Source organism: Scaptodrosophila lebanonensis, unplaced genomic scaffold (genome assembly GCF_003285725.1).
Source record: "Scaptodrosophila lebanonensis strain 11010-0011.00,11010-0021.00 unplaced genomic scaffold, SlebRS2 tig00000061-arrow-pilon, whole genome shotgun sequence".
Lineage (NCBI taxonomy): Eukaryota > Metazoa > Arthropoda > Insecta > Diptera > Drosophilidae > Scaptodrosophila > Scaptodrosophila lebanonensis.
In genome coordinates this window covers 1,074,943-1,092,156 of record NW_022060554.1, presented here as the reverse complement: position 1 = coordinate 1,092,156, position 17,214 = coordinate 1,074,943, and the positions used below count along the sequence as shown (strand labels likewise).

The 17,214-nt window shown below is 40.9% G+C and overlaps 2 protein-coding genes across 2 annotated transcripts; one reads left to right on the top strand and one right to left on the bottom strand.

Moving 5' to 3' along the window:
• The first annotated feature begins 7,250 nt into the window (after positions 1-7,250).
• Positions 7,251-8,538, top strand: LOC115624822 (transmembrane protein 177). Its single transcript, XM_030519670.1, has 2 exons — positions 7,251-8,031; positions 8,088-8,538. The coding sequence occupies exons 1-2, from the start codon at positions 7,432-7,434 to the stop codon at positions 8,439-8,441; spliced, it is 954 nt and encodes a 317-aa protein (XP_030375530.1). The 5' UTR covers positions 7,251-7,431; the 3' UTR covers positions 8,442-8,538.
• LOC115624541 lies at positions 8,448-10,442 on the bottom strand. Its single transcript, XM_030519266.1, has 2 exons — positions 10,164-10,442; positions 8,448-10,107 (listed from the first exon to the last, which is right to left on the bottom strand). Exons 1-2 carry the CDS (start codon positions 10,397-10,399, stop codon positions 8,544-8,546), a joined length of 1,800 nt encoding a protein of 599 aa, XP_030375126.1. The 5' UTR covers positions 10,400-10,442; the 3' UTR covers positions 8,448-8,543.
• Positions 10,443-17,214: the final 6,772 nt, after the last annotated feature.

Genomic DNA, 17,214 nt, shown 5'->3' with positions numbered 1-17,214 from the left:
AATATTCACACCACGGAACGTACGCACGTCCAGCACACTGGATGCATGCCTTCCATCTATCACAACATGGTCTATTTGATTTTTTGTCATTCGATCGGGTGACTGCCAGGTAGCTTTGTGGATATCAAGGTGTTCAAATCTGGTGCTACTCACCACCATGTTTCGTGCTGCGGCGAAGTCAATTAGCCTCAGTCCATTGTTGGATGTTGTCTCGTGGAGGCTGAATTGTCCGACTGTCGGGGCAAAGACGCGCTCTCTTCCAACCTTGGCATTAAAATCGCCAAGAACAATTTTAATGTCATGAGAGGGGCAGCGGTCATAGACTGTCTCCAGTCTCGCATAGAACTCGTCCTTGGTAATCTCGTCTTTGTCCTCCGTCGGAGCGTGGACGCAAATCAGGCTTATGTTGAAAAATCTCGCCTTGACACGGATGGTTGCCAGCCGTTCGTTCACAGGTGTGAACCTAGAGACACAGTTACGCAATCTCTTGCTGACCGCAAAACCGCATCCAAATTCGCGTCTTTCTGCATGGCAGCTGTAGTAGATGTCAAAGGCTGCTCTTTGGGAGCAACCCTGACCTGTCCATCGCATTTCCTGGATGGCGGTGATGTCAGCTCTTACTTTATTGAGAGCATCCGCCAATTGGATAGTAGCACCTCCTCTGTTAAGGGTCCGGACATTCCAGGTGCATATCCTTAAATCGTGGTCCTTTAAACGTTTGCTAGGGTCGTCAACTTTTGGGTGTTCCTTATCCGAGGCTGTTGTTATGTCCTTCACTGGGAGTAAAAAATTTTCATGTGGTGGGTCCCAAGCCCTACGCACAAAAGCGCTGCACACATTTGCTCACTTACCAACTCCGGATGGAGCCGGAAAGCTACCCAGAGAGCACCGCGAGGAGGTCGTGTGTCAACTTGATGATGGCAGAGACAAAGATCACTCTGGCCATTTCCACGTTAATGGCAGTCAGAAGCTTTACATTGTTCTACCAAAATATAAAATCATGAATATAAGCTGTGATAAACGACTTTCGATAATAAAATGTATCCAAATCACCGCCAGGCTCGAGTATAACCGAGTATAACAAAGTGTTCGCGAAGTGGAGCGGGTCTTCAACCAGGTGAACTTAGTTAAATCCAAATTAAGAAATGGGATGAATTTAAATACGCTTAACTCCATTTTAAGCGTAAGTTATGTTTTTTGTAGGCAAAATAAACCATATTCATAATTATATTAATTAATTTTCAATTTAAGATGCGGTCTTAATCGTAACAAAACTGAACTGAAACTGAACAACTGTAGAATTTTTAGCTTGATTTTAATGTGAATTTTCTATTATTATTTTTTACAATAATCTCATATTATTATTATAAATTATGAATTAAGAATATAGAATTAATATGAAAACATAAAAACAGACATTTCCTTAAATTTAACCAGGAAAATTGTGTTTTTAAAGCCGGCTTGTTTTTTAGCTTATTTTGCCTTGAATTTAGATTTTTTAGCTTTATTTTTTTTGGCAATCTAGATGTTTTTGCTCAAAAAAATATGACAGCACTGAGGGAATTTCATTTCATTTGCAGAGAGGCAGTCATCAGAGACGGTCGATCTGTGCTTATGCTCTGCGTGCACATATACACTTGCCCGCATAACTCTGCGTTCACACAAAAAAATAGACAAATTTTAGCTTTAACTGTGAATATCTTTTAACATATGCAACTTATTGATCTAAATGTTTTTGATTTGCTTAGATTCGACATTTTTCTTAATAACTACATTTTTTTTAATATTAATATAACAATGAATATATTTTATTTCTTTTTTTTAACGAAACCTTTTTGAAAAATGGACCCGCAAAAGTCTGCGTACAAGCAGACTAAACTGTGTAGAATAAGAGAATATGCAATTACAGTTATCTTAGTTGCACTTTTTCTTTTGTTTGAAGTTTGCAAAAGACTTTTGCTATGCATTGAAGTTGTGTTTGATCAATCACAACCATGGCGCCATCAGGAAAAGAGATCGACACTGACCTTCGAAAATTAATAATTAGTTTGCGTGTCCAGGGCAAATCTTATAGAGAAATTGGGCAGCTGGTGGGCAGAACTCACTCATCATGTCAGAGGGTGTTCAATAATTATGTTTACTCGGGTTCGGTGTTACCAAAGCCACGATCTGGGCGTCCGTCTCTATTAACAAAGCGAGAGGGAAAGCGTATCGTTGCTTTAGTTCGCTTAAACCCAAGGATGACTGCTCAGCAGGTGCGTCTTGAGGTGGAAGAAAGGTTCTCCAAAACCATATATGAAGACACCGTGCGAAGAGTTATTAAAAAAGCTGGATATCACAGCCGAGTTGCCCGTAGGAAGCCTCACATTTCAGAGGTGAATAAGAAAAAGCGCATGGAGTTCGCAAATGAGCACGTGTCGAAGCCTGCTGAATTTTGGGACAAGGTCATTTTCTCGGATGAGAGCAAGTTCTGCATTTTTGGCATAAAAGGCAAGAAATTGGTGTGGAGAAAATCTGGTACAGCCTTAAATAAAGAAAATTTAGTTCCAACTGTCAAACACGGCGGAGGAGGAATAATGGTTTGGGGGTCCATGGCAGCTAATGGCGTTGGGAAGCTGGAGTTCATAGAGTCGATAATGGACCAAAAAGGCTATATCCAAGTTTTGAAGGACAATTTGCTCCCAAGTGCCCAGAAGTTGGGGCTGGAAAATGATTTTTATTTCCAACAAGATAATGATCCCAAACATACAGCTCACAGCGTAAGGCTGTGGTTGCTGTTTAACGTAAAAAAACGTTTGCAAACACCTCCCCAATCTCCAGACCTCAATCCTATAGAGCATTTGTGGGACTTGCTCGAGCGCAGAATCCGGCAGCACAACATTACCTCCAAAAGTATGCTCAAGGAGGTAATTTTGCAGGAATAGGAAAAAATAACACCGGCGGACACAAAAAAGCTGGTGGAATCGATGCCTCGACGCCTGGCTGAGGTCCTTCAAAGAAAAGGATACCCAACAAGCTATTAAAAACGAATTTAGTGACATAATATGTTTGAAAAACAATTTGTACGCAGACTTTTGCGGGTCCATTTTTCAAAAAGGTTTCGTTAAAAAATAGAAATAAAATATATTCATTGTTATATTAATATTAAAAAAAATGTAGTTATTAAGAAAAATGTCGAATCTAAGCAAATCAAAAACATTTAGATCAATAAGTTGCATATGTTAAAAGATATTCACAGTTAAAGCTAAAATTTGTCTATTTTTTTGTGTGTACTCAGAGTTATGCGGGCAAGTGTATCTATATATATAAAACAGTTTGTCCTGACTGACTGACTGATTGGTGATCAACGCACAGCCCAAACGGTAAAGGCTAGGAAATTTGGACTCAAGTATCCTTTCATAGTCTAGGTACCCACTAAGAAGGGATTTTGGTAAACTCGAGCTCCAAAGGGGGGAAAACAGGCTCCAACGTTTGTATGAAAAATCTACAGTTTTCATCTGATTAACTTCAAACTTAGTTTGTATAGAACAATTCCAAGAAAAACTGTATACTTGGTTTTTTGATATTTTTTTTGGGGCCTAAATTATGGGAGTTTTCCTGTAAAAAAAAATGTTGGGGCACAAAAGCAAACCGCGTCAACAGCCCACAGCCCGCACGGTAAAAGCTAGGATGCTGAAATTTGGGCTGAAGTATCCTATCATGGTGTAGATGTGCACTAAGAAGGGATTTTGGAAAATTCGAGCTCCAAAGGGGGGAAAACGAGCTCCAAAGTTTGTTTGAAAAATCCGCATTTTTCAACCGATCGACTTAAAACTTAGTTTCTAAAATCAATTGAAGAATACAAACAAAACTGCATACTCAGATTTTCGAAATTTGTGTTGGAGCTTGAATTATTGGGGTTTTAATATTTATTCACTATTTCAAATGAAAAGTTTGTGTTATAAATTTAGTCCGATCGATTTAAAATTTACGTAAATAACTCTACAACTTTGCATTCAAGGATTTTCAAAATATGCATTTTACAAAAGCAGGCCGAACAAACAATACAAAATATCAAACAGTTGGGGACAACTAAGTATACACACACACACACACATACAAACAGCTGTTCGTGTAGTTGCGTGCAAACGATTGAAATAGCCAAAGCAAAATGTGAGACACATCTATGTATGTACTTATGTATCTACATATGTATGTATGTACATTCGTCTTGCACTGACTGAGCAAGAAATGTTAATTAATTGAAAATTATATAACATTTTTAAAAGTAATTTTTTCTTTGTTTAGTGCATTTGGCATTCGGGTTTTCATTAATAACTTTATGCAGCGCAGCAACAACAAATATCAAATAGTTGGGGACATCACATACACGCAACAAGCAACAGTTCGTGTCTATGTGTGCGGTTCTCTACGTACGGTTGAAAAAGTAAAGAGAAACATACATTTGTATGTATGCCTGTGTATAAATATAGCATGTATGTACATTCGTATTAATGTATACATTGGGCAATCGAACACAGTTGTTTGATTAATTATTAATTAAATAATGCTCTAAAAACAACAACAACTGCAAGTCATTGGCTCGCTCTTCTTTCGTTTTGACCATTTAATGTTAATTGCAAAGGCAAAACGCCTAAAGTGTACAGTTACCGTCGCTAGGCAACGACTGCGTAAGCGATAGTAAAGCAGAAACCGAATAACGGAGCTACGCATATTCTGCTTCGCGTTGCGGGCAGATGTATGTATGTACATATATGATTTGTTCTTATTGATCTCAATAAATAAATAGATTTTATTATTTAAGTATTCTGCTTATTGCATTCAAACTTCGATATTTTTATGGTATCGGTGGCTTCAACTATCGAAAGTTTTACTCTAGCAAATTGAGATGAGAATTGTCAGTGCTTTTTGATCGTGGCTCATCGCTGCACGGCATGGACACGTGTGCCGTGTTTCATATTCCGAGTTTGTGCGTGACCGTATTGACTCAATATGGCACGAAAAGACTCAAATGTGAATTTAAAATTAGGATATACCCTTACAATTATTCCCCTTTTTTGCGCATAGTCTATCTTAAAACGTTGCGTTATCTCTATATATAAAACAGTTTGTCCTGACTAATTGGTGATCAACGCACAGCCCAAACGGTAAAAGATGAAATTTGGACTCAAGTATCCTTTCATAGTATCCATCATAGTGTAGGAGCACACTAGCAGGCTTTTGGAAAATTCTAGCTCCAAAGGGGGAAAACGAGCTTTAAACAAGAAAGGAAACCACTCCACAAAAAAGTAATTAAATTAATTAATTAATTTACATTTACATCAGAATCGTGCCTTATGCGTGTTTGTGTACTTGTACATATGTATGTATGTGTGCATTGCGCCTGGTTATATGGCTATAACTTTCTTTCTGATCAACCTATCATAATGAACGGATATATAATTACTAACTGAATGTGTCTACCAAATTTTAGTTCAAAATTCCAAGAATTACGGGAGTTATAGAAAATCGTTAATAGGGGTGAGTGGGGGGGTGGATCAGAAAAAATGAACAAACTCGTCCTTTCTCGGGCTCAGGAGAATCTGTATACCAAGATTGGTTATTCTAGCTCTTATACTTTCGGAGATCCTTGCGTTCATACAGACAGACGGACATGGCTATATCGATTCGGCTTGTCATGCTGATCAAGAATATATATACTTTGTGGGGACTACCAAGCCTCCTTCTGTGTGTTCCATGTGCACTCGCACAAAACTAATATACCCTTGTACCCTTTGGGTACAGGGTATAAAAATATTAGTTATAGTGGTCATGTTCGTTTAACGAAATAGTTTGGCAAGAACAAAAATGTAACGGACTACTGAACAATTTTTTGTCAAGAACAGAAAATGTTCATTTAAATACCTTAAATGCCTTCCTATGGATAGGTTATGCACACACAAAATAAATACAATTGGAAACATTATATTGAGCCGGGTTAAGACGGGCAATACCTGCTAGTATAGATATATTTCAACAGCCATAAAAACCCTAACGAGAGCTCTCGATGGTCATGGGTGCAATTTGTGAACGACGTATGATATATGCATATATCATCATAGACATATCATCATAGACCCTCACTCCCCTTTTTGCTCCCCCTTTTTTATATATATATATAAACATATGTTTATCTGTATGATTGAATACTTTATTATTTCCTTTTTTTTTTAAACAGCGACTTGTCGCGCGCTACTGCAATTGGCAATCTCCCTTTACAACTTCCGTTTCATAAAGTATCTGAATGTGTAGTTTAAATATGTAGTTTAATATGTATTTAAAATTTTTATTAAATGGAGCGCCAAGCTCTGATTTGGTGCCGCTTCTGCCTTTTTTTTTATGTTTATTTATATGTACAAGTATGTATTTTAATTGTATTCTTTTCTGTTGCAGAAAATAAACTGCCTGATTGTTGCAGCTCAAACGCAAACAACAGGCACGGCGCGTGGCCAAGGAACGGACTCACCGGCTGACTCCTCCTCCTCTGCTGATGGCGCAGACTGACGTGGTTGCTGTTGCTGGTAGTGGCGCCGCTATTGCTGCTACCGATGGTGGTGTCGGATCTGCTGCTGTCGCTGTGGCTCCTGCTACGATGCAGCTCGTGCTGCTGCTTATGATGGCAGCTGCAGCTGCTGTGCACGGTTCCACCGCTGTCCAAAAACTTGGCGATATGCCGAAAAATCTATATGCCAAGGAACAAAAGGCATTTAAGCATGGATCGGCACATTCAAGTGGATATATAGGTACGCATACATCGGCTTTAGTTTTGCCTTGTATCTATATCTTTTTTGCTCACCTTCGAACGGCTTCTGGTTCTTCCCTTCCTTTTCAAAACGTTTTTTCTTCCTTATATTTCCAGGTTTCCGCACCGCTTTCAATCCACAAAAAACACACCGCCTCGTGAGTCTGCACGGTCGCCCCAAAAAACAGGAATGGCGTGTTGCGGCTTGCCTTTTATAGGCCGGATGTCGTACCTCTGCCGATTCCTGCGTCCTTGCGCATCCGTTCATCACGGCCTTGACGTTTCCCCACTTTGGGGTGCCATCGGGACACAACCCTGCGCCTGCGCGACTGCAGTTGCCACCCCGGTGCCTCGTTCGGTACTGCTAGATGGCGCTGCAGTAACTTTATAAATTTTCGGCACCTTCCGTAGCGCTGCCACCTTTCTTCTTTGTGCCCAGCCCGATGCAACAATTACACAACAAATTATGACCTCCCAACAAAACATGAAAAATGTTCGATGTTTGGAAAAATATCGATGGATCGACGACGCGTCGGAAGCAAAGTAACATCGATGCATCGTGTTAAAAACATTGTCGATGCTCGATACATCAATGTTTTTGTGCATCCCTAACTTACATCCTAGTCAATATTTTAAAAAGATTACTTACCATGAATAGAGGATTTTTTCACACATCTAAATGGAGGAAGTTTTCGTTTTATGCTGCCGGAGCAACTACTTGTGGATTATTTTTAGGAAATTATGTACCGCACACATTTGGCTTGCCATATCTTCTGCACTTTGTACAATGTTATGAGAATGGCGTGGAGCGTGCAGTTCCGAGCATTGTACAAACACGTCTAGAAAAAGCCCTTGACATGTTGCACACGGAGCTTCACCGAAAATCACTAAGGTCCTTTACTGTTTTTGGCTTTGATTTGTATTATGCCGGTTCGACCAAATATCGCTTTGGCGGCGCACTTGGCATTCCTGTTAATTATGGTTACACAAGCCCTGATGATATAAATTATAGTGAAATACGTTTTCGTAACAAAAAAATCGAGTGGAATTCGCCCAGCAGTAAACTGTTGCAGCAATCACTAGTTCTAGATGAAACGGAACAGATATTTGGGTTCTGTAAAACGGTTCTGCAGCTAAAAACAAATTATGTCCTACTAAACTCAATTTTCCCAAGTCTTTCTTTTCTTATGGTCTATAGTGTCGGACACTATCTTAACCTACGTCTGAACTTGTTTGCGCGTCACATTAGCGTAAGTTCCAATATATACAAAGTAACAGGAAACGCTACCATCTTCCTTACTTGTAGGTACGCATGGTGATGTACACCATTTTGGCACTATTTGGCATTGGAAGTTGTACTTTTATGAAGGATTACAATCAGGTCAGCACGGACGTCGAGATTGATAAATATTTGGCTACGCTAGGAACAGATTTAGTGGCGGCTGGCATGCGATATTATGATAAGCAATTGAATAAAAACATTGCTCTTCGCCAGTTGTCTGGTGATGATTCGTATACGGCATTAGGCAATGAAAACTACGTGCTACGTCAAAAGTCAATGCCATTAACTGCTCGGAAATTATTTTTTGAACAAAAATGGCATGATCTTCAAAAGGAATTGGCAAGCTCAATCAAGACGGATCTAATTACTGAAGGATAACAATCGTTTTAAGATTAACGCTGGAATGTATGTATTTGCAATTGTTCAAGTGACTAGTTTCGCTTAATACAATTTGAAATATTGTTGATGTCCTCGATTCTGTTAGAAATTCTGTTCTCCAATTACGTCGCTAACAGTAGCAACCAATCGACGCGCATGCTCTGCGGCACAGGTCGCCGTAACCAAGCCCAAGTGGATGCAAAATAGCTCGTAGGTGCGTACCTTCTCCGTGTTTAATTTAGGAAAATAAACCTCGGCCAAGTCATTGTAGTAGTCCAGAGCACCTTTTTCAGCAGAAATTGTTAAACCATTATCACCGATACCCAGGCCGTTTGATGAAAAATGCTTTTGCAAGTCAAAGGTAGACTTCAAAATTTTACTCGATTTGTCCTCGAACCAGAGGAAATACGAAAAGTGAAACGTTTTGTCTTTCCACATTACTGTTTTTTGGCCTTGCTTCATATACCTTCGTGTAAGTTCGACCATTGCCGAAATCATCTTAGGTACTACTTGGTTGCTTCGAAGATCGGAAGCTAACATTTGGCCAGTGCTGCGATTAACATATATGAAATGCAGCAAACCGGGAAACTCCTCCAAATACGCTTCAATAGATATGTTGCGTTTTGCTTTAACTGTTAGAAATTCTGCGATTTCTAGAAGCTTCGATTCAACAGTAGCCGCTACTACAGGCAGCTGGTCAAGTTTTACATCCGAACTATCGCAGCAGATCAGTGTAAAGAGGTGCTTTAGCTCAACGATGAAAGAAGGCATATTCGACTCAATCCGCAATATTATTTCGCGTTCGTGAAATTTAGAAAATTCTATGTACATCTTACGCAGGCTCTCCCACTTTGTCGTAAACTTTTTAATGCAATTGTCTAGTTCCTCGTGCTTTACTTTTAAATGCCGCTTCAGTATAATCAAAGTTTGGTTTACCAACGACTCAAGTTCGAGGTTTTCAAAATTTGTTTTTATAGCATCAACATCACCTTGTAAGAAAACGGTCATGATGTTATGCGTCATATAAAAGAGGTCGTACAACTGGCAGGTCAACTGGATGTTGGCATATTCGATCACTTGTACCAGCAACTGGTGCACATGGACCCGTGATATATGCACAATACAAGGCACGCATCCAGAATTAACGTCGTGTGATGCGCCCTGCAGAAAAACTGCTACAGTTCGCTGAGTTTTTTTCGACTGTAAAGCACGCGAAATTGTTGCAAGAAATATTAGATCGGCAGCGGCTAATGGCAACGCTTGGTGCGTACTGTTGAATGACACAAGTTTGTGGCAGACCAAGAAAATGACATGCGCCCGTTGATAACCAGCATTCCGAAGCTGATCTAAGGTTTGCTCAAGCGTTGTGTGAACGGTGTGCATAAGTTCCATGTTAATTAACAGTTTAGGAATTGCCTCAACTATGTACATTTGTTCTTCTTCCAATAGCTTGGCTTCGTAAAAGTCAAGGCACTGCGTCAATAGCTCCAGTTGCGTGCTGCCTGCCTGTGGGCCAAAAATATTGGCTCCATAAAAATAGCGGGTGAGTGTAATTGCAAAGTCAAGTTTGCGGCTTAACTGATGCAAAGGCATCTGGCCTATTTGCAAAAAATTGAATCCAAGGAGTTCCCCAAAAACCATATTGAAATCGTTCTTGCATTGAAAGCTGAAGAATTGCAAATATTAACTGATGTATTGATATGCGATTAGGGCTATACTTACTTTATGTATGTGTTGTCAAATTGACAATGCATAATGCGTTGTGAATTTATAATGGGACTAAAAATTTGCAATAAGACGTTGCTATCCAAATTATATGTGGACGTCGGGTTGCCTTTGGATGGATGAGGTAGCAATCCCTGCATGACGGCCAATTCAACAATTTTCCTCTTGAGTAAGCTGTTAAGATTATGGTACACAACATCATTGGCACTATTGAAGACAATCAATCCGTTCATGTTATACACATTAGCTTGTAATAAAAAGGTTGTTAGGTATACACATAAATAACAATGTATATATTTACATGATATTAATTTAAGGTTTGGTATCGATACTATCGATAGTTTTAAGAAATCGATTAGTGGACGTCTTCAAATCGGTGGCATATTAATAGTTTGGAATTCCATCATATTCATGGGTGCCACAGAAATCTCTTTCGCCCTACCAATGCAGCTGCATTTGCAGATCAGCCGCTGCTATGAGAGGGAGAGCGCTGCCAAATTATAATGTTAATTGACGCAAGAGAGCGAGAGCGCTGCCAAATTATAATGTTAATTAGAGCAAGAGAGCGGTGCACAAGCAGCCGAATTAAATGATGTTGTGTTACAGAGGTTTAATGCAAACGGCAAACAATGTTGTGTTATGACCTTACGTTAAAAGTTAGCAATTGTTAATGCTATTTGGATGACTTCGATGCCCCTGCGCCAAAAACTATATTGAAAACACTAGCATCCAAAACAACCGCACAATAATGATGCCCACTTGGCCACATCACATTTGGCTGAGTTTAGTCTTATTTTGTGACTCAAACGAAAGTTACAAATAAAATACATATATAATTGAAAATCGAAAATTTGAATGGTAATAAATTGCCATTTAACTATACAATACGATCCAGCGAATCAAAATGTAAGAACATTATTGTAATTTCTGAATTCAATTTCAAATGTTTTTTTTTTTTTTTTGCTGGGGAAAACATACAAGTAGATCGTCAAAACAGGATACAATTTTTGTCCAATTTATGAAAGCACACCCGTCATTGCGCAAAATTCCAAATGATGTTATAAAAAATGTTACAAATAAATTTAATATTTAATGAGCAACATAACTAGGATTCATTATTTCGCCAAAGTGGGATTAGATGCGCTTCTTAAACATTGGCTTTGTATTTTCTCAACAATTAATTAGCATTTACGCAAATTCTTATTTTTGTAAATGGCATATTTTTTATTTATTTAAATAAGTACATTACAGAATTAAAAACAATTAGTCAGTCAAATATAAACGTCGACAGTCACAGCCGCATCAAACGGATGCATGACAGGAAAAAGTTTGAGGCGCATGGCATCCGGCCTATAAAAGGCTGGTCGCAGAACGCTAAACCGTTTTTTTGGGGCGATTAAAGAAGTAAAAGCCAGAGCAAATATAGTGCGGAGTGTTAAATGAAAGAGGTAAGATTGGAACAAGCGATGTAGATGCGTTGTGAACCGACAGCATCCACCAAAAATGGCAACAATGGTGACAGCGGCCATTGCAAACGGCAGCAACGGCGACATACGCAGCACTCCAGTAGGAGCAGAAATAGCTGCATCACCAGCGTCCCCAACGGGGATGGCATCGCCATCATCACCAGCAGCATGAACCAGAATCATCAACGGCAACGCTAGCTGCAACGTGGCAGTAGCAGCAACAACATAGGTCGCAGCAAAAGCGCCCGCCCGAAGAGCAATAGCCCATCATCAGCAACAGGATAGACACAGTCGGTGAGTCCGTTCCGTGGCTACGCGCCGTTTTTTTTATATAAGCTGCACCAGCAAGACAGCGCTCCTTTGCGCCGTTTCCGACCAATTGCGACAACAAGGCAGGACTCCCACGCGCCCAACCAATTTATCTACGAAAAAGATAAAATATATAAGTACATATAAATATACATTCATATTAGGCAGGAAAGTGGCACCGAATCAGGTGCTTCGCGCTATTTCCTTTTCTCCTGTTTAAGCGACCAGAAAATCATATATTATATGTCCAAGTCTAGATGCAAACTCGCATCTCAAAATTCAAACACTTCATTGTTTCAAACATGTTGCGACACGAGTGAGTATATGACATCTCATCAACGCAAATTTTTAGTTTCATTGATATTGGTCAGATAATATAAGCAATAATAATAAGCAAAAATAAGACACATATTATTCTGCTACTCCAGCATGATACCAACAATCACTGCACTGCACACATAAAGCAGTAAGTTAACACCAGCATACTTAAACTCACGATCAATGCTTGCTCATCATTATTGTGAAATCACCAGCAGATTAGCTTGCGTAGCTGAGCGGTGTCAGCATACATTCGATTAAGAAGTGATTGGGCAATGGCCAATACATAGAAACGGTGAACCACGAAGGTCCACTGAAGCAGCAGGGCCACAAGTACCATTCATTAAACGGACCACGAGTGTCCACCCAAACATAAAACCGGACCACTGGTATCCCGCCTTGATAAGCGCCCTTTAACTCGTCAGGACCACGATCGTCCTGCCAATTCGCACTACCGCACGTGTGCGAATAAACAGAGACGTTTGAAGCCTTAGGGACAGTTAAAGCTTTCCAAGTGACCGGTGAGACCTATTCAAAGGCCTTAGAAAGAGCGGGTATATTACAACAAATGCTTAATATTTTTTGACACATTAGCACAGATGCTTGACGTTCCGTCTATGAGCAAGCCCCCATCTTCAGCTTTGATGTCAATCATAGACACTGTATCAGCCATCTTCGAGTCACTCCTGTCTTTGGGGGATGAAAAATAAATTGTCAATGCGTTGTTGATACACATCGTCTTCTCGAAAGTAGATTACGATAGTTTACCACTATGGTCGGAGTGTGTCACTGTACTTAACAGGCGGTACCAACACTTGACTGCTGAAGAATCCTCAAAGTCAAAAGGCAAGCCAAGGTTTGAGTTTCCATCGAAAAAGGCCACTAAATCATCGTTTTCTTGCTCCAAGGCCGAAGAGAAATGCTCTTTTTGTGGAGCCGATCACCATATCTGTAAATGTCGCGGTTTCAGTGCGACTCCTGTTTTAGAGAGGTGTGCTTTTGTTAAAAGCAACCAATTATGCATTAACTGCTTGATGCCAGGGCATAGAGTATTTTTTCTTGTACATCGTCAAAGTGTATGGTATGTTCTCGTCTGCATTACACTTTGGTTCATAAGTATTCAGACCCTGATCAAATGCATAGTGTGGCTTCTAATCGAGAGCATCAGTCTCAATAACTTGTCCGTTGTTGAAGCTTCTTCACATCCTGCACACGCAACAGTTTTTTCATAAGTCAACTCTTACCAGTTCAATGCTGATTTTTGGGTGCTTAGTTCAATTTCTAAATAGCAGCCCGATTGCAATTTGTCAAGCAAATAGTGGCAAATCCCAGCCAATCTCGAACTAGCCGACCCCGAGTTTTACAAGCCCCAAAGAAGTGACTTGTTGCTTGGCGCTGACTCATTCTTTGACCTTTTATGTACTGGTAAAATAAAACTTTCAGGCGGTGCGCCATTATTGCAGAAAAGTCTGTTTGGGCGGGTAGTATCGGTAGTAAATGCACAATTGCATGTGAAGAAGATTTCGACAAGCGTGTACACACATTGTCATCAGATCGTTTGGAAGTCAGTTTGCCATTAAAAACCGATCCTCAGGTCTTAGGCTCATCATTTGACATTGCCAAACGACTATTTCTATCGCTAGAACGCAGAGTTATAAAATCTCCCTCGCTCCAAAAGATGTATGTCGATTTTATGATCGAATACATCGAGCTTGGCCATATGACTGCCATAAGAAAAAAAATTCCACAGGGACTACAGTATTTCATACTGCATCAGCATGGTCGTAGCGAAGGGGGGCGCAAAGCGGGCAGGTGCCCGAAAGAACGAACAGAAAGCAGCGACGTCGTAGAAGACGTTGGCGCTGCAATGTCGGGCGTCGCTACGAACAGCGAAGCTATTTACCATTTGCTTCAACAACAACAACAGTTATTTGAACGCTTGGCAGTACACGAAACTGCAACAACAACAACAACGACCACCACCAACAATTAATTGAACGATACAATCGCCCACGGCATATTGTAAACTCTTTGTTGGATGTATTTTTTGGTTTGCCTACAACTACCAGAAGTGATGTATCCATTCTGCGAAGGGTAACAGATGGTGCTAATGAAATCATACGGGGTCTGGATGCAGTTGGTCGAACTGGACGCGATTGTTGGATCATACACTTGCTTCTTACGAAGATCGAGTTTGAAAAGCGTCGCAAATGGATAGAGGAAAGCCGTGAACTTGAATCGCCAACTATTGATGAGTTCTTCAAATTTCTGGATGCACGTTGTGAAGAATTTGAGCTAAGTCAACGTGAAACTGTGCCTGCGTCGAAGTTTGCACAAGGTGACAGACCACAGCGTATGTCACGCACACTGGTTGCTGTACAACCAAACACTTGCTTTAAATGCAACTCAAAGGAATATATGCTGCACGCCTGTCCACAGTTTCTTGGCTTAACTGTTGAGCAGCGCCGGGCCTTTGTTAAATCAAAATCGTTATGCTTTAATTGCATAAAACCTGGACATTTGTCATGTGAGTGTGAATCAAAGTATACTTGTAAACAGTGTTCTGGTCGTCACCATACACTAATCCATGCACAAGCTACTAACTTTCAGCACATGAACAGCATGACCCAAGCGAAGGTGGAGGAACAGCGTAACCAAAACGCTCCTCAAACTACATTGGCAACCACAAGTCACATAGCCCGCACGCAGGGCATGGTCAAGCCAACATGCGCGCATGGCGCTTCTGCAACTACTACAAAGTCGCAAGGGCTGCATAAAGGAACACTGCCGACAGCTTTCGTGTACGTTCAAAATGCACAGGGGTCGTACACAATCTGTCGCATCTTACTGGACACTGGATCGGAGCTGTCATACATATCGGAGCGTTGCATCCGGACTCTTGGAATTGCACGCACATCATCACGCATTTTGGTTTCTGGGATCTCAACGATCAAAGCTGAGGTCACTCGAGGCTGCTGCACTATACACGTGAAGTCCCGAGTCTCACAATACATCCTAGATGTCACAGTGCACGTGCTGGGCAAAATAACGTCCCCATTGGATAGGCATCACATTAATTCATCGACACTCAAGATGTTCGATGGTATACAAATGGCGGATCCTGACTACAATGCTATGGCCCCAGTAGACACTCTCTTGGGCAACGATTACGTTTGGAGCACCTTTACTGGTCAGAATAGTTTTGACAACCATGGCAATGTAATTGCCATTTCTACAACATTTGGATGGATCATAACATCAGCTGTATTTATGCATTCATCAACAACTACTGCTAAGCTTCATACTGCTGTGAATATCAATGCCTCGCTCCAGCGTTTTTGGGAGTTAGAGGATGTATATCACAAGATGAATCAGGATCCAGACATGGAAAAGGTTGAGGAACACTTTCTCAAAACACACACTCGTGACGCCAATGGAAGGTACATAGTAGAGCTGCCATTCAAACGGGAAAACCCAGAGTTTTCGGATACACTGCAAGGTGCAGTGTCACGCTTTTTGGCTGTGGAGCGTCGTCTACAGCGCAATCCACCGCTACGTTCACAATACGTTAAATGTATGCAAGAATATTGTAACTTTGACCACATGCGGGAACTGCGGCCAAAGGAGATCGACACCGGACAAACATTCTATATGCCACACCATCCTGTTATTGGTCCGAAACTTCGAGTGGTTTTTGACGGTTCATTCCAAGATTCCAACGGCTTGGTATTGAACGATGAACTACACACAGGACCTAACATACAATGTAACTTATTTGCTGTTTGCTTACGATTCAGAATGTACCCGTTTTTTTTTTCTGCAGATATTGTGAAGATGTTTCGTCAGATTTCAACCAGAAGCATCGCAACTATCAACGAATCGTGTGGAGAGAAGACCCATCTACTCCAATCAAACACTATCAACTATGCACAGTCACATATGGAACATCGTGTGCACCTTATTTGGCAGTCAGAGTTTTGGAGCAACTGGCTCGCGACTACATAGACGAATATCCAACAGCAGCGAAGATTGTACTAGAAGATTTCTACGTCGACGATGTACTGACTTGATCCAACAATGAAGATGAGCTGGTTCATAAACGGAATGAACTCATGCAGCTACTATCACAAGCCAAATTGGAGTTGGGAAAATGGGTATCCAATACCAAACGGATATCTACATCGATGCCCAAAGCAACTATAAGCATTGCCAATACATCACACAACGCAACAGTAAAGATACTGGGAATGTCTTGGAAACCAGAAGATGATACAATATCATACTACGTTCAACTCGCAACGGAAGCTGATAGCACCAAGCGCCAAGTGCTATCAGATGTCTCACGGATATTTGATCCATTGGGCATACTAGCGCCAATTGTCATGTCATTTAAGATATTATTTCAACATTTATGGCTTCTCGACTTGGGATGGGATGACAAGCTCCCGCCAAAACTTGCAGACCGGTGGATCAAATGCGGTAACGATCTAAAACTGCTGTATCAACTGAGCCTGCCACGGTTCGTTGACAATAACAAAGATGACATCGAGCTACACGCCTTCTCAGATGCTTAAACGAAAGCTTATGCGGCTGTCGCATACAGTCAAGTTACGCATGGAGCCGGCACTGCAACCGTTTCAATTGTGCCTGCGAAAACAAGGGTCGCACCACTGAAACAACAATCTTTACCGCGCCTTGAGTTGTGTGGAGCGCTACTGCAGAGCCGCCTCATTCTATCAGTCAAGGCCGGACTACAACGCCAGGTCAACGTATATGCATTGTGCGATTCTACTATCGTACTTTCATGGCTAGTTCATTCGCCGTCACGACTAAAAACGTTTGTTGCCAATAGAACTTCAGAGACACTTGACATCATACCACACACTGCCTAGCGACATGTCATCTCTAAAGAAAACCCAGCTGACTGTGCATCAAGGGGCATGCTAGCGGCTGAT

Excerpts from the sequence above, each read along its gene's own strand:
- LOC115624822 (XM_030519670.1), top strand. The coding sequence starts at position 7,432 with ATGAATAGAGGATTTTTTCACACATCTAAATGGAGGAAGTTTTCGTTT. Across the intron at positions 8,032-8,087 it reads TGTTTGCGCGTCACATTAGC|GTACGCATGGTGATGTACAC; the intron begins GTAAGTTCCAAT and ends CCTTACTTGTAG.
- LOC115624541 (XM_030519266.1), bottom strand. The coding sequence starts at position 10,399 with ATGAACGGATTGATTGTCTTCAATAGTGCCAATGATGTTGTGTACCAT. Across the intron at positions 10,108-10,163 it reads TTTGACAACACATACATAAA|CTTTCAATGCAAGAACGATT; the intron begins GTAAGTATAGCC and ends GCAATTCTTCAG.